Source organism: Clarias gariepinus, chromosome 22, assembly GCF_024256425.1.
Source record: "Clarias gariepinus isolate MV-2021 ecotype Netherlands chromosome 22, CGAR_prim_01v2, whole genome shotgun sequence".
In the NCBI taxonomy this organism is placed as follows: domain Eukaryota; kingdom Metazoa; phylum Chordata; class Actinopteri; order Siluriformes; family Clariidae; genus Clarias; species Clarias gariepinus.
The window spans coordinates 16,971,778-16,994,693 of NC_071121.1; the positions used below are offsets into that span (position 1 = coordinate 16,971,778).

Here is a 22,916-nt window from a genome sequence, read left to right on the forward strand (position 1 = left end):
GTGGATAAGGAGGTTTAATTGGCAAGCTTGAGTATCATCTTAAGTTTCATCTGTCTTTCTCCCAAGCAGTTTAAATTTTACAAGTGGTGTGACTCAAACTCGTTAATGCACCATAAATAGTTGATATTAGGCCTTTACACAGTGGGGACAAACAGAGGAAATGATCTATAATCTTTGCATCAGGAGCCTCAAAACATACTGATTTGTAATGGATGGATTCTTGCTTCTTCTTCCAGTGCTTCCTGTGTCCCCTCTCGCTTCCAAACCCCATCTCAGTCTCTGATTTTGAAGGAGGGTCGGGCTTCCTTATCTGACAATGCAGGTGGCGACTCTGAACACTTGACTCCTTGGGACACGCCCCCAACTGCCATTGACAACAGCGACCACATCCGTCTGGACTCTGCACAGGTTCACTTCACATTGTTGTTTGGATTTACAACTACGTACCTGCATTCATAAACCATGTGTTTTCACTCTTACCACTGTGGTACTGTACTGTATACATTATTACTTACCAGTTTTATCCTCCTCCTTCCTTTTTTCAGAATGCAGTAGTGTATTCAACACAAGTGCATGCCTTGGGACGCTATGTGTTCATCCTACACTACCACCAGCCATTGCACCCAACCTTCACTGTACAGATTTATGTAAATGGTGGACGAATTTGGCAGGGTGAGGATCATTTAGTGATGTTGCCTACAATTAGTTCTGTGTTCAGGTTAAAAGGCCAGTGTTGCTGTTACAGTACATACAATGGGGCAAAAAAGTATTTAGTCAGCCACCAATTTATTTGTAAATTATGGTGAAAAATAAGTATTTGGTTAATAACAAAATTTCATCTTTCGTCTTTTTAAGTAGCAGGACTTGCACAATTGGTGGCTGACTACATACTTTTCTGCCCCACTGTACAGTAGTTATTTGTCATTTAAAAATGTTGAGTTAGTGACTTTTTAAAATGTCTCCCATCCAGGTCATGCCAATGCCACCTTCTGCCCTCATGGCTACGGTTGCCGTAGCATTCTGGTCTCAGAAAACCAGATTATTCTTGATGTGACTGACCATGAGGTTATCGTGACTCTGCGAGTCCCAGATGGCAAAACACTCTGGCTGGTGAGTGCTAAGATTTAAAATTATTATGTATAGAACGCTTTTATACGTTTATAACAATCTGATTGATTTGCATTTGTGTTGTTGTGTAGGATTACATTCTAGTGGTTCCAGAGAGCAGCTACAGCTCTAGATATCTGTCCGAAGAGCCACTGGATAAATCCTATGACTTTATCAGCAACTGCGGACAAAACAGCTTCTACATCAAGTACTCATGCATAAATAAATAAAACAGAGTAAATGCATGAAACTGATGCAGTATTAAAAGTTTTTTAATTTGCATGTCATAGAGTTTAGGTGTTGCTTGAATGAATAGAAGCGATTGGAGTCAATAAATGAATATATGATTTAACTCTTTTCTCTAGCCCACAGACTGCTTCCCAGTTCTGCAAGTCTTCAGCCACGTCTCTTTCAGCTCACTTCAATAATGGTGCAGTACCATGCGGCTGCCATGAGGTCGGGTCTGAGAGCGATACATGCCAACCATTCGGTGGTCAGTGCCCCTGCAAACCCAACGTGATCGGCCGAGACTGCTCGCAGTGTGCGACTGGATACTACGGCTTCCCTAACTGCAGACGTGAGTAAATGAGAAATGGGGTCATCTATAAAGAAACTAAATAAACTAATAAATAAATATTTTTTATTTTATTACCTTTTGTTTGGGTCATAATAATTGCATTTTGTTACTAGAAATGATTTTTTTATTTTTTATTGTTTACAGTTAAAAAAATAAGTTAGTGTGTTTTTTCTATTAAAAACCTTTTCAATATAAATCATTATATCACTTGTATTGCTTTATAAACCCAATGCATCATATTTGTTTGTCCTGCGTCTCTGCCCTCATGTCTGTAGCGTGTAATTGTGGCACACGCTTGTGTGAGCCAGTGACAGGAGAGTGTATCTGTCCTCCACGAACACTGCGCCCGGAGTGCGTGCAGTGTGAGCCGCAGACTTTCGGCTGCCATCCCCTGGTGGGCTGTGAGATGTGTAACTGTTCCCAGCCCGGCGTCACGGCCCAGGACATCACCTGCGACACGAACAGCGGCCAGTGCAGGTACACCATCTCTGCTCCACGACCACATGGTTTCCTGCAATGACTTGCAAATAACGTGACTTTGTGTGTATGTGTACTGTATCTTTGACCTGAACACACCACATTCCACAGTGATATTCTCACTCCTGCAAAAATGTAACCATGTGATTTGTTTAGGCTGCGCAGTAAATCCTGAAATCACAGAAAGAGCTGATGCCTGCGCTTTTGTTTGGCAAGTGCATGATTACAAATTCGGTGATAATTCTACAGGTGCAAGTCGAACATCGTCGGGCGGCAGTGTGACCGGTGTGCACCTGGTTTCTTTGGGTATCCGAATTGCAGGCCATGTGACTGCAATGAGGCTGGAACTGAGAAGAACGTGTGTGACGCCACCACAGGACAATGTCTATGCAAGGTACTGTACATTTCTCTCTGTCTGTCTGTCTGCTATGACACCTCTACATGTAGATCCTCAGTCTAATGTACATTTATGCTCCCGGCAATAAGACACAGTAATCATTTTATAAGGATAGTGTTGCCCTGTTTTTACCATCCCACACAAGGATGGCTTACCATATTGTAATTTATTTTGTAATTACAGCAGTAGTAATGATTCTACGAGAGGCGTTCAAGTCAAACTCACAATGATTTTTTTAAAATTACGATTGAAGGCATAAAACCGATTGACATTCACAGAAGGCTTTATGGCTTTATGTTGAGTTCATACAACACACATTGCAGCTGTCCTAGTGAACATTCAGCAAGTAGAACACAATTATTCACAAACACCACCTGAAGCACGCAGTCTGATCATGGTTCTGGTGTACAGCGAAAACTTTCTATCTTGATGGTTTCCAAGCACTAGTGGATAAGTGCATAAGTATAGCAGGGGATTATATAGAGAAATATAAAGGTAGTTTTTACTCTCATAACCGAGTTCTGTTTTTCTGCGCGATCAAAAGTTCACGGATGAACTTCAACACCCCTTGTATAATAGTAGCAGTTTTTTTTCATATTCATTTTATTGATATAGATCTGTACCATATATATATATATAAAATTGTCCTGTCTTTTTTCATGTTTCATCCTTTGTGTTAGGAAAACGTCGTGGGCTCGCGGTGTGATCAGTGTGCATTAGGCACATTCCATCTCGACCCCACTAACCCTAAAGGCTGCACAAAGTGCTTCTGCTTCGGTGCCACTGACCGCTGTCGCAGCTCTGATAAGCGTAGAGAGGAGGTACAGACAACATACAACACACACACACACACACACACACACACACAAACATATAATCATACTCATCTTTGATTTATCAACCTATTTAATAGGGTACGGGTTAAAAAAATCATCATGCATAAAATAAAGACAATTAATAAATAATTCTGATCATTTAATTAGCAAAACTAAGTATATTACACAAATAAATTATTGTTTATAAAATGTATTATACTTTTTGCTGTTGCTCCATGTGTGTACAATAACGCTTTCCCCTGTAGATTATGGTCATGCATGGCTGGGTGTTGCTGAGAGGAGACAGACAGGACGTGCCTGTGTCTGTGTTCCTGGACCAGGATCTGGTCGAGGCTGATCTCAGTGATGTCCCTGATGTCTATCAGGATTTCTACTGGCATGCACCAAGCCCTTATCTGGGTGACAAGGTTGGCATTCAATTCGTATAAGGAGCAGAGAGTGCTTCCGTGTTTTATATTATACAACAGCAAAGCAGAGAACTGTGCTTTGTAGATCACTTACTGTGGGATTTATCACCCGAGAAATCAGCGTCTGGTTTGTTTAGGCTGCTGGAAAGGATAAAAAAAAACCTAAAGGGAACAGCTTTAGGTGTGATCTTATCTATAAAAAATGTGTATGTTTTGCTGTGTGTCTCAGACAGGAAGGTGTCTTAACTGTCACGAATAAGTGATGTAAGATAATTATGATCATACTCAGACTCTTTTATCTGCAGTTTTTTAATATGTATATTTATATATAAAAAAACCATGTTGAATTCATCCTGGTAAAATACAAAATAAAATTTTCTACAGATTTGTTTGGTTTTAATCTTCTCTTATCTGCCTACTCTGGTTTTAGGTGTCCTCGTATGGTGGTTACATGCGCTACCAGTTACACACACAGACTCTGAGAGGAGACGCTCTGATTTTGCCTTCTGAAGCCTCCCGACCCGACGTTATTCTCAAGGTTCCTACTGTTAACCAAAGCTGCTTTAAGCAAAACACATTTAAATCGTCCAGAGATCAGAATTCAGAGAGACGTCTGATTGACAATAAACTTTGTCAACTTTGTGTGTGCAGGGAAACCAGATGAGCCTGGTCTACATGGAGAGAGAGTATTTTTCTCCTGAGGATCCTCATGCAGGAGTTGTCCATCTAGTGGAGGTATGAGGAAGGGTTTTCAAACCTCATACATCAACGACAACAAAAATCTTACACACAAACACACACAGGTCACTCAGTAATGTTTGTGTAAGGCACTCTTTTGATTTCATTATTGTGTTGCTTCTCTTTTCATCATTCATCATTCAATCTCTCTCTCTCACACACACAAACATATGTAAATATTTATGAACACATCAACTACAGTGGTACTTTGTGGTGGTGACGTCTTTGTTATGTTTTGCTAAACAGGAATACAGGAACACAGGGGTACAGACTTATACAAAGAGAAAAACAAACCTGTAACTACATAAAAACAGGCATTTAGAAAGCTAGTAATAGTGCCTCCAATGTAGAAATATCACTTCCTGATCGCCGATAACAGTGCACACCATACGGAAGTAACAAACAAATCAGTATAAATGAAGAAATGTAACCAAACGACTAAACATTGATTGTCTTTATATAGGGAAGTTTCCGTCACGCTCAGACAGGGAACGCGGTCTCTCGGGAGGAGCTGATGATGGTGCTGGTGGCTTTGGAGTCTCTGCAGATCCGAGCGCTCCACTCGCAGTCAGCTCAGTCCGTCTCTCTACGTGCCGCCACTCTAGAGGGCGCCGAGCACGGACTCACCGGGCGCCATGCTAACAATGTGGAGCTGTGTATGTGTCCGGCGAGCTACCAGGGCGATTCCTGTCAGGTAGAGCGTACACTCACAAGCTTCCACTAGATGTATATTATACATCATTTCTCATAACATCTTTATTCATGAAGTTTTGTAAGTCATACTGACAATATTTTTTTACATTACTGCTGATGAGTACTCAATAAGGGCAAAACACCCAGATATGTGACTTGGTGCTGTCCTATATGCACACACGCCTGTAGCCAAGTTTCTTATCACTTTTTCTTTTTCTCTCTCCTTGACTCTTGACATCAGCGATGTGCTCCAGGCTACTACAGAGACACTAAGGGGCTGTTCCTCGGCAAGTGTGTTCCCTGCAACTGTAATGGCCACTCTGATCAGTGCCTGGATGGATCTGGTGTATGTATGGTAAGTTAATTTCCCTTCACAAATCCAATCAGTTTCCATTTAGTGAAAAACGGCACTTTATTGCATCAGCACAATAAGTTAATACACATGCTATAACGAGGCCTGGTTTCATTTACTATCTGTTTATTGAAGCAATCATGAAGGACAAAAGCAAATACGTCTAATCTGCGTTTTGATCCTCTCCCTTGCAGAGCTGTCGTCACAACACGGCCGGGGACCACTGCGAGAAGTGCCTTAATGGTTTCCATAGTGACAGCACAGTGGATGGTCACGCTGTATCCTGCAGCACCTGCCCGTGCCCACTGCAGGTGGCATCCAACAAGTCAGTGCCCTCACTGTCTTCTTATTTCTCTTTGGTTGTGTGGCTTCATTTCTTAATATAATCTCATGCTTACTGGTCTGTTCTTGTATTATACATGTACAGACTTTTCAGACTTTTGTTTTTGTTCCTGTGTTATGTCTTTTTAGTTTTGCCACTGGTTGCGTAGAGAAGCCCAATCAGATGCAGTGTCTGTGCATGCCAGGCTACGCCGGGCCCAAGTGCGAGAGGTGGGAATTGCTTTAGATGTACATATCAAACACAATTTTAAAGCCTTACGTGTCATTCAGAACTACACACAGAGTCACTTTTGTCACAGTCGTCGATCTAACATCGTCCATTCAGGATTTTTTATTGTATTTATAATAACATGTTTTTCAGCTGTAGCTTACATTTTCTATAACTAATCAGGCAACTGATATTTTCAACTGTATATGTTGCTCTAGATGTGCCCCTGGTTACTATGGCAACCCCATGGTGATTGGCAGCACTTGCCAGCCATGCCAATGCAACGACAACTTGGACTCGAACATGCTGTTCAACGATTGCCACCCAGTGACCGGCGAGTGCCAGGGCTGCATGTACAACACAGCAGGACCCCACTGTGAGACCTGCGCTCCGGGTTTTTACGGGGACGCCATCACTGCCAAGAACTGCACCAGTAAGATCTGTGCTCTTCTTAAACCTAAAGAGTATGAAGCCATTTTTACCCCAAACTTAATATCTGTACTGATTCAGTTCCTTTGTGGTGTTGTTTGCAGTTTTCTTCGCTACACTATTTTTACTTCAATTTCTTTGTGCACATTGTTTCTTTGTCAATAACTTTGTGCAGCACACAACCGGTATTTAGTGAGAAGCACCACAAAATACAATATTTATACTCTCTAGACCCATAATTTATAAATGATATTCCTGGATTGGCACCCTGTCTAGGGTGAAGCCCACCTTGTTGCCAAAAGTTTCCTGGACTAGGCTTCAGGCCCCTGCGACAGCCCTACAGCTACAGTATAAGCAGTATAGAAGATATGAATGAATGAATGGAAAATTTTCTTATGTCATCTTATACAGCAAGAACAGATAATTAATCTAGAAATTTTTACACATAACTGTTTTTTCTTAATGCAAATTAAGTCCAAGTTTGACCCTAATGGCTTCCCATAAGTGCGGTTACTTGGCTGTGTGACAATTTAGCAGAATAATAAGTTTCATTATAAAAAGCTTCTAAATGGAAGTTTGGATAAAACCGAAGTTGTGTGCTTGAGCCACCTTCAAGGGGAACTATTTTTTACAAGAATACAACCTTGAATGTAAGTTGTGGGAGTGGTGGCTCAGGTGGTAAGTCTCTATATTGTTTATTTTTGGATCTAAGGATCTGGGTTCGAGCTGCGCTGTCGATGGGTTGCCACACCTCCTACTACCCAGCCACTGCATGCAGTGCCGGTCCCAACTGAGAGATTTTACTTTAATATTTCTTAAATGTTAATGTTTAAGATGATATTATAACTGCATAATCTATTTCCTCTAACCAGTTTCTCATACATTTCTATTCCAACACTGCATGATTATAATACAAGTAAACCTGAGTATTTTATATAAATAGGAATTAATCGTGATTAAGCACAGACTATGACTGGGATTAACTATTACATTTTTTATATATTGACAGCACTAATGTCTAGCGTAAAACCTGTTGATAAAATATTTAATGTGTTTTCTAGAGTGCAACTGTTCTCCTTGTGGAACGGCCTCATGTGACCCTCATACGGGTCAGTGTCACTGTAAACCAGGTGTAACTGGTATCCACTGTGATCGCTGTGAGGTAAGGCACTAAATCTTTTTCCGTTTCTGTTTTTTTATACAGTGGAACCTCGGATTACGAGCATAATTCGGAAGCGGGCTCATATTCCAAAACACCTGTAAACCAAATTTAATGTTCCCATAAGAAATAATGGAAACTCAAATTGTTTGTCCAAAAAATAAATACATAAAAATAATTAACATAAAATATAAAGTAAAAATAAAACCAATTAACCTGTACTTTCCCTTAATTTTTTTTAAAAATAAATCCCGACAGATGACTGTTTCCGTTTGTACGCGCAGTCCGTGTTTCTAAAGTAAGCTCTCCTCTCCCCCTTCTTGTCTTACACAGTTACCCTTCCTCCACTCTTTTCACACACACGCGCACACAACGGAAACACTGTAAGAATAAACAAAAAATCTCTAATGACACTCGATTGAGCAACACACTAATAGAATCACTGCTGTAAAGTAAAAATAAAACAAATTAACCTGCACTTTACTTCTAAAAAAGAATCACGACAGAGCAGCGTTTCTGTGTAGAGCAGAGAGAAAAAGTGTTTGTGTCTGTGTGTCTGTGAAGGCAAAAGTAGGAGGGGTCTGTGTGTGTGTGTGTGTGCGTGCGTGTGCAGCAGTGTCTAATGACGCACGCGCACAGACACAGAGCAGGCTGAGTCTTAAGGAGGGAGAATAATTTTATCTTTAACCTCTCTAATGAGACTTTCTTTTGCTTTACATGTGCGCACACGTGTGTTATAAGAAATAGTACATGCGTGCTGTACACACGCATACAGACACAAAGTAAAATGTTTTACGCGCACACACATGGTCACAGTGTTATAGTACACAGTACATGTGTGCACAGATGTTGATTCAATTCAAATTTTATTTGTCACATACACAGTGAAATGCTTAATTCTTTGCATATCCCAGCTTCTTGTTGGTAGGCAGGGGTCAGAGTGCAGGGTCAGTCATTTTACAGCACCCCTGAAGCAGAAAGGGTTAAGGGGCTTACTCAAGGGCCCAACAGCAGCAACCTGGCAGAGCTGGGGCTCGAGCCACCGATCTTCCAATCTGTAACTCAGAGCCTTAACACACTGAGCCACCACTGCCCCGATTATACCAGTAAGAGAAGAGCACTAAGACCCAGCAATGGGAGACGATTACCCACAATTCCGCAGCGCAAAAGAAAAAAAAAACGTTGGCTCAGTTGTGATCATGTGAGGCTCGGCATGAAAACAAGAAGCGCATTAGTGATACATGATACTCGGTACTGGTAAACCAAGACTTGTACGTTTTCCAAGTCGAATTTTATAAATAAAATCTTAGCTCGTCTTGCGGAACACTCACAAACCATGTTACTCGCAATCCGAGGTTCCACTGTACTTATTTCAATCCAGTTTAAGATATGTGCTCCAGCACATTGTTTTGCTAATGGCAGTTTATAATTTGTGTTCAGAACGGCACATTTGGCTATGAATCGTGCTCTGGTTGTCATGCCTGCGACTGTGAGGCAGCGGCAGCTCTGGTTAAACCATGTGACCCAGTCAGTGGGTCATGTGCCTGTCGGCCAGGCGTGAACGGACCCAACTGTCGCCAGTGTGCCCCTGGATACTGGGACTACGGCCCTAATGGCTGCAAAAGTGAGGCCTTTTTTTTAACATACTCATACATGGTTTTACAAATACACATATATTAATGTAGCTCTGTTTTCTATAGATTTTAGTTTTCCAGCCTTTGTAATAACCTTTGTCTCGCTTGACCTTTAGAGTGTGAGTGCAGAGGAGGTCGCTGCGATCCACGGACGGGGGAGTGCCGCTGTCCGGACACACTGACAGGGAGACAGTGTGATCGCTGCACTGACAGGCACAGTGTACTGGTCACTAATGGAGCAGATGTCCACTGTGAACGTCAGTAAACACACACACATACACACACACACACACATGCATTTAAGAACCTCACACTGCACACATCTTTTCTATGTCAATTTTTAAAGAACATATTTCAGTACGTTTGTGTGTGTGTGTATTTGTTTAGCATGTGATAGCTGTGTGAAGGTGCTCCTGCACGATCTTGACCTGGTGAACCACTATTTCCACTCTGTGGATCACCAGCTGAAGAACATCAATGCCAGCGCCCTCGCCTGGTCACAACTCCGCAACCTTAATGCGTCTGTGATGGACGTGGCTGTAAGTCTCTCTCTATCTGTGTCTCTTTGTCTCCTTCTGTCTCTCCCTCTCTCCCTCCTTTCTCTCTCTCTCTCTATCTCACTGTCTCCTAAACGATTGCTCTCAGTTAGGATATATATGTATATATAAGCCTATGCAAATCTTGTTTTTTCCCCCAGAGTTTAATTGAAACCTACAACAGTACCCTGGATGGCAGCAGGATGAAGGCCGCTTTGCTTGAGAGTGATCTACACACCACTGACTTTGACATTTCAGAGCTGGAGAAGAAGGTATATACAGGATAATTATAAAGATAGTCTTATGCACCATTTAGAGTGCTTTACTAAACAAGTGCACTTGTCATAATACTTTAAGTTACACTTAAGATTTTGTATTACGTTATCAATGGTGTTCAAACAGTATGTATAAATCATATCTAAATTGTATAAAGGTCCTAATTGACAAAAAAATTTTTGCAGGTCTTAAACTCAGTAATAAAAGGCGATATGCTCAAGAACAACACCAAAGCCACATACGAGAGAGCTCAGAGCCTGCTCGACCTAATCAAAGGCGCCATTCGAGACATAGAAGGTTGGGAAATAATGATCGTCCTTTCGTACACTCCTCACTACATGATATTAGTTCATGAAAACATTTCGGTGATGTGATGTGTCCCTGTGTCTCTGGGTGTGTGTGTGTGTGTGTGTGTGTGTGTGTGTGTGTGTGTGTGTGTGCGCAGCCGTGTTGGAGCTGGTAAACAGAGCATCCCAGAATGGCTCACAGGACGTCGATGAGAACATGTTGTCCCAGAAGCTGGCTGAGGTGGCAGACATGTTGAGGGACATGCGCTTCCAGAGCACCCAGTACCAGAGGACCCTAGCAGAGAGCGAGCTTACCGAAGCTGAGAAATGTGAGCAAGAACATGATTTGAGCTTTTTTAAAACTAAAAAAAGTAACTATTAACTATTGAACAACTGGTGTGTTTAATTATTTATACATTGAATCACCTCATTTCTGTATGATCTGATTTTCTCTGTAGTGTTAGAGCGTGTGAAGGAAGAGATGGCTGACCGAAACGCTGCAAACCAGGATACACTGAAGTCTATCAGGGAAAAACTGGATCAGTTTAACAGGGAGCTCATGAACCTCAGAGACTCCCTTAATGATGCAGTAAAGAACATAGCACGTGCAACTGAAGGCAACAGCATCAACCAGAAACTGCTGCAGGAGTACAAGGTACACACACACACACACACACACAAATATGCAGACACACACACAAACAAGAAAAGTCCTAAATAGGAACCAGTGGGTTGTAGGTTATTTTATACCAGTTTCATAAAGACAGTGACTACTCTACATTTAATTCAATTCAATTCAATTCAATTTTATTTGTATAGCGCTTTTAGCAATTTTTATTGCCGCAAAGCAGCTTTACACAGTCAAAAGAATTATTTAAGTTTGTATGAAATGTGAATTTGTATGAATCAAAATGGTCAGTTTGTCCCTGGTGAGCAAGCCGAGTGCGACTGTGGCAAGGAAAAACTCCCTGAGATGGTAATAGGAAGAAACCTTGAGAGGAACCAGACTCAACAGGGAACCCATCCTCATTTGGGTGAAACAGAAAGCAGTAAATGATCTGCATTTATACAGTGTGTAGGGTGGGAGGCAGTTCAGCTATAATAGCTGATGTTAATTGATGTTAATATGGAGTCCAGGTAGTTATTGAAGACCCAGGTAGACTTGTAAGAAGTTCCAGTCCTGAACTATCGAACTGTCAAGTCCCCAGAGAAACAGTTGCCAACACCAGTCGAGGCCAGAACCGTCTTCTAGTTAGAGAGAATCATCCCCAGACACCAGACGCATCCCAAAGAGACACACGAGGCATCCATGTGACGAGATCTTCAACCAGAAGCGGGGCACCAGGATGGGTCAGACAGGTCCGGAGGGCAGAGGGAGTCTGGATCACTCATGATTATAACAATGCGACAGATTAATTAATAGAGTGATTTTTTTATGCTTCCTTGTCTGAATGGTTTACCAGCTCATATTAGCTGCATCTGATTTATTACAGATTTAGGTTTAATTTTAAGACGGTTATAAAACAGTTAACATCCTTACAGCATTACTATTTGTTTGATTTTGATGGAAATATGACAAACATGGAAAAAGAAGGATGTTATCAACAACCAGCAACAAGACACATGACAGCATTGTGTGCCTTTGTTTGTATTAGCTTACTGTAACCTTAAATTCATAGTAAACGTATGTACATCTCTCTCTCTTCTACTTACTTTTGCTCAACTTCAATTTCAAACGTGATTATACATGATCTTGCACTAAAAAAATATATGCCTAATTTACCTTGACCATGCAAAAAGTAACGGCTGCTTTCAATAGAAATATCCACCCATCCGTTCATCTAGGAACCTCCATAGTCCAACTACGGCCCGTGGAGGCCAATAGTGATGACCATTATATTTATTCCCATTTTATGAGCATGGACCATTCCCACACTATGTGCATTTTGGGGATGCCAATTAGCCTAATCTGCATATCTTTGGACTGTGAGAGGAAACTAGAGTATGCAGAGTAAACCCACCAAGCATGAAGAGAAGATGCAAACAGACCCCAAGGCAGAAATCGAACCTGGCCCCTGGGAGGTACAAGGTGGCAGTAATAACCACTAAGCTACTGTGCCGCAGTAGAAATATGCTAAAGTGAAAAAATACAGAATTTCTCTATAGTTGCAGATTAGTAGAAAATAAAGTACAATGACGATACAATAAATACTCAGTTGAAGTAGAAATTTCTTAAAATAGTTACAAATACTCAAGTACTGTACACCCCTGTAACAGGTGGCCAAAATAAAAATTGCAGTTCAGCTTTTCTGATGTCAGAAATTCCTATGCTGTGTTTTAAAAATACTTTGTGAGACTTGCTGACTTGTCTCGATGACTCTCTAGCAAAAAGCGGATGCTGTGAATTCCAAGAGGAAAGAGGTGGAAGATATGATTCAGATGGCAGAAGACGATGTGGCCCAGGTCAATGACCTGTTGTCTATGCTGCAGGATGCCAAAGAGGTCAGATTCTACACACATACCATAACGTAGAACATCACAAATACAAATCAGAAACACCTGATCAGGCAAGTAATGAGGCCTTAATTTTTCCTCTGCAGGACTATGAGCGTCTGTCTGCTCAGCTGGATGGAGCAAAGCAGCCTCTCACTAACAAGGTGCAGAACTTCACTCTTGCCAGCTCGAAAAGCTCGCTGGTAGAGAAAGCTGAGAAACACGCCGAGCTTCTCAATCAGCTCTCTTTGAACCTCTCAAGGTGTCCTTTTTTTTTTTTTTAAGTTTTCATTCGTACCACACATACTGTTCTTTGACGAGAGAGTAATCCTTGTTCCTCTTTAAACAGCGTCATTTCCAGCACTAACCAGGACACCTTCATCCAGAAAGCTCTGAATGCCTCACGCACGTACACCAACATTATTAAGAGCATACAGGAAGCTGAAAACTCAGCAGAGGAAGCTAATACAAAAGCCCTAGAGGTAAGTCTAAGGTGTGGAGTGGGGGGTTGGGGGGGGGCGTTTCTGGTCTGGTGTGTATTTCGGTATGTCAATAAGGGCTGCACATAATTATTTTTAGTAAGTAATCTATTGAATATTTTTTGATTAGCTGATATGTCTAACCATTACTCTGGTGCTCATTTTCTGATTGGATGATTAATCCTTTTTTTAACCTGCCAGTACAGTGGAACCTTGGATTACGAGCATAATTCGTCCCGGAAGCAGGCTCGTATTCCAAATTGTAAACCAAATTGAATTTTCCTATAAGAAATAATAAAAACTCAAATTTTTTGTTCCACAGCCCAAAAAAATAAATACATAAAAATTATTTACACAAAATATAAAGTAAAAATAAAACAAATTAACCTGCATTTTACCTAAAAAATCCCGACAGATAAGTGTTTCTGTTTGTGTGTGCAGGCGCTGTGTGTCTCTGTGTGTGTGTGTGTGTGTATGTGTGTGTATGTGTGTGTATGTGTGTGTGTGTGTGTGTGTGTGTGTGTGTGTGTGTGTGTGTGAATATGAAGTAAGCTTCCCTCTTCCCTTTCCCGTCTTACATTATTACCCCTCCACCACTCTTTTCAAACACGTGTGCACCCAACGGAAACACTGTTTTATCGGAAAAATAAACAAGAAATCTCTCCAATGACACTCGATTCAATTTAATTCAATTCAATTTTATTTGTATAGCGCTTTTAGCAATTTTTATTGCCGCAAAGCAGCTTTACACAGTCAAAAGAATTATTTAAGTTTGTATGAAATGTGAATTTGTATGAATCAAAATGGTCAGTTTGTCCCTGGTGAGCAAGCCGAGGGCGACAGTGGCAAGGAAAAACTCCCTGAGATGGTAATAGGAAGAAACCTTGAGAGGAACCAGACTCAACAGGGAACCCATAAGAAGTTCCAGTTATGAACTATCGAACTGTCAAGTCCCCAGAGAAACAGTTGCCAACACCAGTCAAGGCCAGAACCATTTTCTAGGTAGAAAGAATCATTCCCAGACACCAGACGCATCCCAGAGAGACACACGGGGCATCCATGTGACGAGATCTTCAGCCAGAAGCGGGGCACCAGGATGGGTCAGACAGGTCCGGAGGGCAGAGGGAGTCTGGATCACTGGCAGCTCAGGAACGACATGTGTAGCTCGACAGAGAGAGAGAGAAAGAGTGAAAGGGGGAGACAGGAGGAGAGAGGAAAAAGAAAGAGGGGGGGAAAGAGAAGAAGAGGAGAGATGGCAGTTAGGTATGGTCACTGTCACACAATGTATAATGTGAATGTATATTAACTGTAGAGTGCAAGCAAAGACTCCGGCAGGACTAACTATGACAGCATAACTAAAAGGGAGAGCCAGAAGGAAACACAAACATGAGGGCTTCCTGACATGTAAAGCAAACAATCACCTCACCGTCAGCAAACCTGAGTGATCAATGAGAGTGAGGAAGACAGCATCCAAACATACCAGTTCACCATAATACTCTACGTCCATGAGTCCCCCAGATCTGCTCCTTTACCTATGGCAAATCTATTTATAAAAATGCTTGGCTAAATAAATAGGTTTTTAGCCTGGACTTAAACACTGAGACTGTGTCTGAGTCCCGAACACTATTTGGAAGACTATTCCATAACTTTGGGGCTTTGTAAGAAAAAGCTCTGCCCCCAGCTGTATTTTTCATAATACGTGGTACTGACAAGCAGCCTGCATCCTTTGATCGAAGTAGGCGTGGCGGATCGTAAGACACTAGCAGTTCGCTCAGGTACTGCGGCGCGAGACCATTTAATGCTTTATATGTCAAGAGTAGTATTTTAAAATCAATGCGAAATTTCACAGGGAGCCAACGGAGTGAAGATAAGATAGGGGTAATGTGCTCATATCTTCTGGTTCTGGTGAGGACTCTCGCTGCTGCATTCTGGACTAGCTGAAGCTTATTTATGCATCTAGCTGAACAACCAGACAGTAAGGCATTAATAGTCCAACCTAGAGGTGATAAAAGCATGAACTAGTTTTTCTGCGTCGTTTAGCGACAATAAATTTCTTATTCTGGCAATATTTCTGAGGTGAAAGAATGCTATCCTGGTAGTATTATCTACATGTGCTTCAAATGAAAGGCTGGAATCAATAATCACACCAAGGTCTTTCACTGTTGCATTTGATGGAACAGAAAGGCCATCTAAAGTTACGGTGTGATCTAAAATTTTACTCCTAGCTGTATGCGGTCCTATGACTAGAACTTCTGTCTTATCCGGATTTAGCAGAAGGAAGTTAATTAGCATCCAATTTCTTATGTCCTGCACACATTGCTCAATTTTAGTAAGCTGTTTTTTCTCATCAGGTTTTGCTGAGACATATAACTGTGTATCGTCAGCATAACAATGAAAACTAATACCATGCTTACGGATTATGTTGCCCAGAGGAAGCATGTAAAGGGAAAAAAGCAGTGGACCTAAAACTGAACCCTGCGGAACGCCAAACTCCACTAGAGCACATGCAGAATAATCACCATATAAGTCTACATACTGATAACGATGGGTCAGATAGGATCTGAGCCAGGAGAGGGCTGTACCCTTAATTCCCACTACATTTTCTAATCTGTGAAGAAGAATAGCGTGATCAACGGTGTCAAAAGCTGCATTGAGGTCAAGTAGTACAAGCATAGTTACACAACCCTGATCAGAGGCCAATAGAATGTCATTTACTACTTACGATTTACTACACTACGATTGAGTGACACACTAACGGAATCACTGCTGTAAATAAAACAAATGAACCTCACTTTAACTTTGAAAAGAATTGCGACAGAGCAGAGTGTGTGTCTGTAAAGGCGAAAGTAAGAGGGGTCTATGTGTCTGTGTGTGTGGCACAGTGTCCAATGACGCGTGCGCACACAGACACGGAGCAGGCTGAGCCATGAGCAAAGAGAAAAAATTGATCTTTAACCTCTCTAATGAGACTTGCTTTTGCTTTACACGTGCGCTGTACACACATGCATACAGACACAAAATAAAACATGTTTTACACGCACACACACACGTGGTCACAGTGTTATAGTAAGCAGTACACGCCTGCACAGATGTTGATTATACAGTGAGAAACGCGCGCTAAGACCCAGCAGGGGAGACGATTACCCACAATTCCGCAGCACAAGGGAGAGAAAAACCGTTGGCTCAGTTGTGATCACGTGACGCTCGACGTCAAAACAAGAAGTGCATGCGTGATACATGATACTCGGTACTCGTAAGCCAGGACTTGCTTGTTTTTCAAGTAAAATGTATTAAAAATCTTTGCTCGTCTTGCAGAACACTCGCAAACCGCGTTACCCGCAATCCGGGGTTTCACTGTATATAATAACCATAGCTTTGATGTCCAATCTTTTATTCAAGCATTTCTCATGAAAATATTTAGTTTGAAAATAAAATTTTTCCCTAAAAAAATTGTGACCAAATTGATATAAAAAAAAATGTTATTAGTAGTTGTAAACAAAAAATAGTAATACTTAAAAAAACACAGCTTGTACACTTATACTGTTTTTATAAAATCAGTTACATATTACATATGTAAACATATGTAAATCTTTAAATATCATCCGCATTCCTGTCAGAAGGCCTCATGCAATTATCACTTATTTTAACATGAAATATATGCAGGAAGCAACATTTCCATCAATGCAGTGGAAAGAAGTAATGCTAGTTGTCCTAAACGCAACTAATAAGAGCGCAGCAACTTAGTGATCATACACTAAACAAAATACAGCTTTGTTTAGTGTATGATCAGTTAGATCTGATTTATTATTATATTTTTTTAAATTATTTGTTTATTTTTTTTGCACAGGGTATCAAAGGCCTGAATCTTTCCCAGCAAGCCAGTGACCTTAAAAATAAGAGTATGGCACTACAAGAAGAGGTATCTACTCTGCTCCAGGAACTAACGAAAGGTACATTTTATTAAAGCGTACACTGGGCTCTTGTGTCCTGTGGATAGAGACACTGAGTCTTATTTTTCAAGCTGGACATGAAAATCATTGTTTTGTCCTGCCTGTGCTGCTGTGTGTTAGTTTTACATGTAAGAAGTGTAACTTATGTACACTTTCATTGATATATGAGGCGTGTTCAACTGACACCAGGACTTTTGATTGTGCAAAGAAACAGAACACAGTTATAAGAGTAAAAATTTTATTAATTTTTTTATATAATCTGCTGCTATTCTAATGGGGTGGGCGTATCCCAGGGTCTCACTAGTGCTTGGACACGATTGAGGTAGAAAGTTAGACTGCGCCTGTCTGAAACGCTGGCCTCCTGGGAACTCTTTCAAGACAGAAACATGTGGAAATGGTTTGGAGCAAGGTTAGGACTTTAGGGGCATGTGGCCATGACTCCCAGCTGAGTTCCTGTATCGTCCACGTTGTCTCTTCTGCAAGTTGGCAGAATTTTAGATTTTTGAGCATCAGGTATTCCACTCACTAAGTGTTGACTGGAACAGCTGAATGAATTTGATTAATTTGGGCAAAATTAAGGTGAGAATGCAATGTCTATAAAAAAGTAATAAAAATTTGTACTGTATGATATCATGATTTCATTTGTTTTAACTTTAGCATTTATGGGCGACTCATGTTTATGCAGTCACAACAGCAAAAAATATTTATTAATATATATTTTCCCTACTCATTTTTTCGTGAATTTGTGCCTTGTCTGTCTACACAAATGATCATTGAATGATAGGTTTTCCTGTGTCTTAAATTTGACAGAGGTGAAGCCTCAGGTGGAGGATATCAAGAAGCGACTACATGAGGCAGAAGTGAAAAAGAATGAGCTGCTTAAGGACCTGGCATCAGTGCAGAATTCCCTCAACTTAACCCAAGGTCAGCAACTGACTGGATTTTCTCTCACTTGTGTTGGGCATGAATGGGTTATTTGAAAAAGAACAAGTGTGACACTTATAGACCCGTATGATTGTGTTTATGTGTGTGTAGAGAACACATCAAAAGACATCCTGGTAGCCAAAAATGCGGCAGCAGCAGTTAACAGCACGGTGGCTAATGTGCTGGAAACACTAGCTCCTATAAAACAGCAGCTGGAGGAGTGGCGCAGAGCATACGGCGCAGCCAACACCTCTAATGATGAATTTAATGATGCACTTAACCAGGCCAACAGCTCAGGTTAGTTGTTGTGTGTGTGTGTGTGTGTGTGTGTGTGTGTGTGTGTGTGTGTGTGTGTGTGTGTGTGGCATGTTTTATACTACTTCCACCCTTATCTGGCAACAATACAAAGAGTACTAAAACTGAAAAGGTCTTTCACATATTGAATGAGAATCTCTTATGCTCTCTACCTGAGACCTTTTCTGGTTGGAAGGCTCAAAAACCTTAAAAGGAAATATCTCTGGACTATGGGCTGTTGGACAAGTCTGGGTCAATGAGACCCCTAAAAGCTTTTTATTAAGATAGTGGTCTGGGGAGATATATACTCTAAAAAACTAAACTAAACTAAAAAAAAAATAGTGTGTATATATATATATATATATATATATATAAACACTGTAGCTTTATGCCTATGAGTGGAAATATATTCGCTGTTTAACCATGCGGTCGTGTCTATACTATGGCTGTTACCAGAGGACTCCAGTAGGGGGCATACCAAAGAATTTAATCAGACAGTTTTGCATAATGTAAACAAACATGGTGACTCTTGAGGAACTTAGTTTCCGTGTGGATATTTAAGATAGTACTTAACTCCCACCAACTGTTGTGATAAGCATATATGTCCCTTCTTCTTCTTTGTCTTTCGGCTGTTCCCTTTTAGGGCTCGCCACAGCGAATCATCTGCCTCCATCTAACACTATCGTCTGCATCCTCTTCTCTCACATCAACTTACTTCATGTCCTCTCTCATTATATCCATAATTCTCCTCATTGGTCCTCCTTTAGACCTCCTGGCTGGCAGTTCAAACCTTAGCATCCTTCTACCGATATATTCACAATCTCTCCTCTGAACATGTCCAAACCACTTCAATCTGGCCTCACTGACTTTATCCCCAAATAAGTATATATGTCGCTGTGTAGCAGTAAAGATACGTCACACAGGGGTGTTTAAGGATTTGGTCACACAGATTTTACTCCACTTTTGAAGTGTCGGCTGTCTACACTATATTTTTTATATACATATTTTACCTTGCGGACACATCGCTTTAATTTCTAAGGACGTACACAAACTGAGAACCAAACAAACACAGGACACATGAGTCATCATGCTTGAATGTCTGTGAATTTCTGGCCTAAATGAATTCATTGGTTACTGAAGACAGGGTTAGGTTTAGGCTTAGGGTTAGCATATCCTTTTGTAGTTAGCAACATAAACGACTATGTCAATGGAAAATCCTCACAATGACAATTTTGCAGTGGGAGCACTCAGCGAGACCATCCCGATGTTGATCAAAAAACTGGATCGTTTGCAGAATCGCTCACTCCAGATTTCCAACATTTCTGAGAATATCCTGAGAATCCGTGAGCTCATTGCTGAGGCCCGTAAGGCTGCTAGCAAGGTATTCCAAACTACACGCGTCACTTCAGAATGAATATGCATTGATGCAACACAAAAAGGCATGGACAATCATTTCTTATTCCCTGTCAAACCAGGTCAGTGTGTCGATGAAGTTTAATGGGAAGTCAGCAGTGCAGGTGAGGACTCCTAGAAATCTGGCTGACTTGGCTGCCTACACCTCCCTCAAGTTCCACATCACTCTCCCACAAGCTGCACGCACAAAGCGCCAAGTTACCAACGACCAGTTTGTCTTCTACCTCGGCAACAAGAACGTGAGTCAGATTTTTTTATTGTGTGATGTGTAGATATGAGTACACCATGATTAAAATACACCCAAGCCCTGATAATTGCACACTTGTTACCCAAATTCCCATAATAATAACAGAAGGGTTCATATTGGAATTGGAAGGTTTCTCCAGCGGCCCTTGCTCCTTTGGAAGACGCGTTAGATGAGCATGTTGAGATTTTACAAATCCTTTTCAAATCTCATTTTCTTTGATTGTTATTAACACTAAAACCATTAAGCTATTTTAAGATTTTAAACACTTGTTACATGACAACTTGCATCATCAATTAGGTCTAATGGTCTGCAGGGGGCGATATTGCTGCTTCTGTATCAGTTTACAAAGGAAAAATTGCTTGCGTTTTTAATCTGCCAAATTTAGTCAATATGCAAAATAACGAGTAACGATTTTATTAGAAACATACTTGAGTAAAAAGTATATATTTTTTCACAACTAAGTATTAAATAAAGTTACCAATATTGTAAATAAACAGTTCTTAAAATAATGCTTATGTACAATGAAGACTGCTTCTAGGTCACACTGTAGGTTTCATATAGCCGTGTATCCTACAGTACAGCATAGCTTGACGTGCACCTCCCCAGAAATGTTACTGCACATTGTGGCGATACAGCCCTCAGCAACTGTGAGTTCACCTGGTAGCATTATACCTCCGGCTTCTTCTTCTACTCATTTACGGCTTCTTAGTTTGCACTTCTATTTTTCAATCAGGTTGGAATTAGTGTAAACATCATAATATACACCACTGAATATCTGGTATTTTTAACATAAAGAAACTGATCAGTACTTGTACAAAATGGAGATGACAAACAGTAGGTATTTAAATATGGTTTGAGAATTCCAGTAAATAAGTGTTATGTTCTTTAATGTCATCGTCTGTCCCACAAACAATACATGACACTGGTTCATATAAATGCAATTAATGAAAATAAACAAACGTGCCTCTTATGTGTGTTGCAGTCCAGTCAGGGGTTCATGGGAATGGTTCTGAATGGTGCACGTCTACGCTGGCTTTTTAATGTCGGTGATAAAACTGCAGAGAAGGTGACACAAGTCGACGTTCGCTCAGACGGCCAATTCAACAGTCTGTTCCTGGAGAGGTGAGGCGAGGCGAATTAGTTTATTGCCTATTACCTTCCTCATGATCACCACTGTGCCTCCGGTCATCATCACCATCCTCACCTTCGTTATCATCATCATCATCATTATGGATCATGTGTAGCAGGAAGCAGAAGAGCATATAAGAAAAAAAAATCCTTTCCTCGTTTGTGTGTGTGAGTTTAGGATGTTGCAGTATGGTCAGATGGTGATAACTGTAGGAGAGGGACGATCCTATAAGGAGACTATGGAGGCAAAAGGAGATCACGGCCTCCTGAACCTCTACCCTAAGGAAACCGTCTTCTATGTTGGAGGCTATCCCAGTAACTTCATGGTATTGTTTTTTCCATATTTTTTTTATTTATATATATTTTAGTGTTCATTTAGGATTCCTTCTAGAGCCATGTAATCATTAACATGTCATCATTTCACAGCCCCCTTCTGAGATGAAGCTGCCTAATTTCAAGGGTTGCATTGAGCTCGAGAGTCTGAATGAGGAGGTGATCAGCCTCTATAACTTTGAGCAAATCTTTGCGATGAACACCACTGAAGACAGTCCTTGCCCACGGTGAGTACAGTGAACTTGGAAATCGAACACATTGCCATAACAGATGTAGCAAATAAAAACTGGTGAATAATAAAATGAAAATTGAAGCTGAGAATAAGCATTGTGGGATTTTTGGAGTATAAGTCAGTCCAATCAGATTAACCCGTCAGAACGAACTACTGTATAATAAATGTGTTTTGAATACAACTTGGGCATGGCATTGAATAATACCTGCTCTGTATAATGCAGAATCCATTAGCAGTACATTGTTATATTGTAGTATAATTAAGTGTATGTATATTGTATGTGGGTGTTTTGTACCTCAGACCTAAGCCAGCAGTAACCCAGCAGTGGATAGAAGATGCGTCCTACTTTGATGGCACAGGCTACGCTGAGATCACTCCTAAAGCCAACAGCCAGTGTTCGAAAGCTCGCTTCGAACTGGAAGTCAAACTTGTCTCACAGAATGGAATTCTGCTCTTGCTTCGCAATGAGGTCAGACATTTGCAATCGTAGCATTGACAACAACAACATCGGTTAAATTCTGTCATCTTACTTGACTTTCCTTCCTTCCACAGACTAAGTTTGCGTGTGTGGCGGTGCTTAACGGGCGTGTCAAGCTCTTCTATGACTTCAATGGCACGTTGGTGGAGGAGGATTACAAAGGCATAGAACCTGACTTGTTGTTTGTCAGTGATGCCTCTTCCAAATTAGTAAGTCACCTGTACACTGTGTCTGTACAAGGGTTCTGTGATTTTAACTAGTATGCAAAGACTTTGTGTACTGGTTACAAGTTTAAACCAGTAAATTTGCTGAAAGCCCATAATTTTTCCCATAATTGATATTGTATATGTTTAATGATGTACTATATAGTTAATTGGAACTAAGTGATTGTTTAAAAACAGCATATGCCATAAAATAGCCTGCAATAGTTACAACTTAATTTACTCTTATAACAAACAACAATTATGTCTTTATATAGACTGACAATTAT

At 40.7% G+C, this 22,916-nt stretch overlaps 1 protein-coding gene across 2 annotated transcripts in view; it reads left to right on the forward strand.

Moving 5' to 3' along the window:
• lama5 (laminin, alpha 5) overlaps positions 1 to 22,916 on the forward strand; it is a 73,928-nt gene that overhangs the window by 44,091 nt on the left and 6,921 nt on the right. For both annotated transcript variants that reach the window (XM_053481786.1, XM_053481787.1), the window contains exons 30-66: positions 237 to 408; positions 546 to 672; positions 971 to 1,110; positions 1,200 to 1,315; positions 1,473 to 1,684; positions 1,960 to 2,161; positions 2,411 to 2,555; positions 3,239 to 3,379; positions 3,640 to 3,801; positions 4,232 to 4,339; positions 4,453 to 4,536; positions 5,003 to 5,233; positions 5,474 to 5,587; positions 5,779 to 5,909; positions 6,056 to 6,136; positions 6,353 to 6,567; positions 7,625 to 7,725; positions 9,163 to 9,346; positions 9,473 to 9,613; positions 9,744 to 9,895; positions 10,054 to 10,164; positions 10,354 to 10,465; positions 10,614 to 10,784; positions 10,914 to 11,110; positions 12,841 to 12,957; positions 13,056 to 13,210; positions 13,298 to 13,430; positions 17,275 to 17,377; positions 18,188 to 18,301; positions 18,413 to 18,598; positions 19,834 to 19,976; positions 20,071 to 20,247; positions 21,238 to 21,377; positions 21,562 to 21,709; positions 21,810 to 21,943; positions 22,249 to 22,417; positions 22,501 to 22,635. In XM_053481786.1, the coding sequence (XP_053337761.1) occupies positions 237 to 408; positions 546 to 672; positions 971 to 1,110; positions 1,200 to 1,315; positions 1,473 to 1,684; positions 1,960 to 2,161; positions 2,411 to 2,555; positions 3,239 to 3,379; positions 3,640 to 3,801; positions 4,232 to 4,339; positions 4,453 to 4,536; positions 5,003 to 5,233; positions 5,474 to 5,587; positions 5,779 to 5,909; positions 6,056 to 6,136; positions 6,353 to 6,567; positions 7,625 to 7,725; positions 9,163 to 9,346; positions 9,473 to 9,613; positions 9,744 to 9,895; positions 10,054 to 10,164; positions 10,354 to 10,465; positions 10,614 to 10,784; positions 10,914 to 11,110; positions 12,841 to 12,957; positions 13,056 to 13,210; positions 13,298 to 13,430; positions 17,275 to 17,377; positions 18,188 to 18,301; positions 18,413 to 18,598; positions 19,834 to 19,976; positions 20,071 to 20,247; positions 21,238 to 21,377; positions 21,562 to 21,709; positions 21,810 to 21,943; positions 22,249 to 22,417; positions 22,501 to 22,635 (5,404 nt within the window). The remainder of the gene's footprint in view (positions 1 to 236; positions 409 to 545; positions 673 to 970; positions 1,111 to 1,199; positions 1,316 to 1,472; positions 1,685 to 1,959; positions 2,162 to 2,410; positions 2,556 to 3,238; positions 3,380 to 3,639; positions 3,802 to 4,231; positions 4,340 to 4,452; positions 4,537 to 5,002; positions 5,234 to 5,473; positions 5,588 to 5,778; positions 5,910 to 6,055; positions 6,137 to 6,352; positions 6,568 to 7,624; positions 7,726 to 9,162; positions 9,347 to 9,472; positions 9,614 to 9,743; positions 9,896 to 10,053; positions 10,165 to 10,353; positions 10,466 to 10,613; positions 10,785 to 10,913; positions 11,111 to 12,840; positions 12,958 to 13,055; positions 13,211 to 13,297; positions 13,431 to 17,274; positions 17,378 to 18,187; positions 18,302 to 18,412; positions 18,599 to 19,833; positions 19,977 to 20,070; positions 20,248 to 21,237; positions 21,378 to 21,561; positions 21,710 to 21,809; positions 21,944 to 22,248; positions 22,418 to 22,500; positions 22,636 to 22,916) is intronic.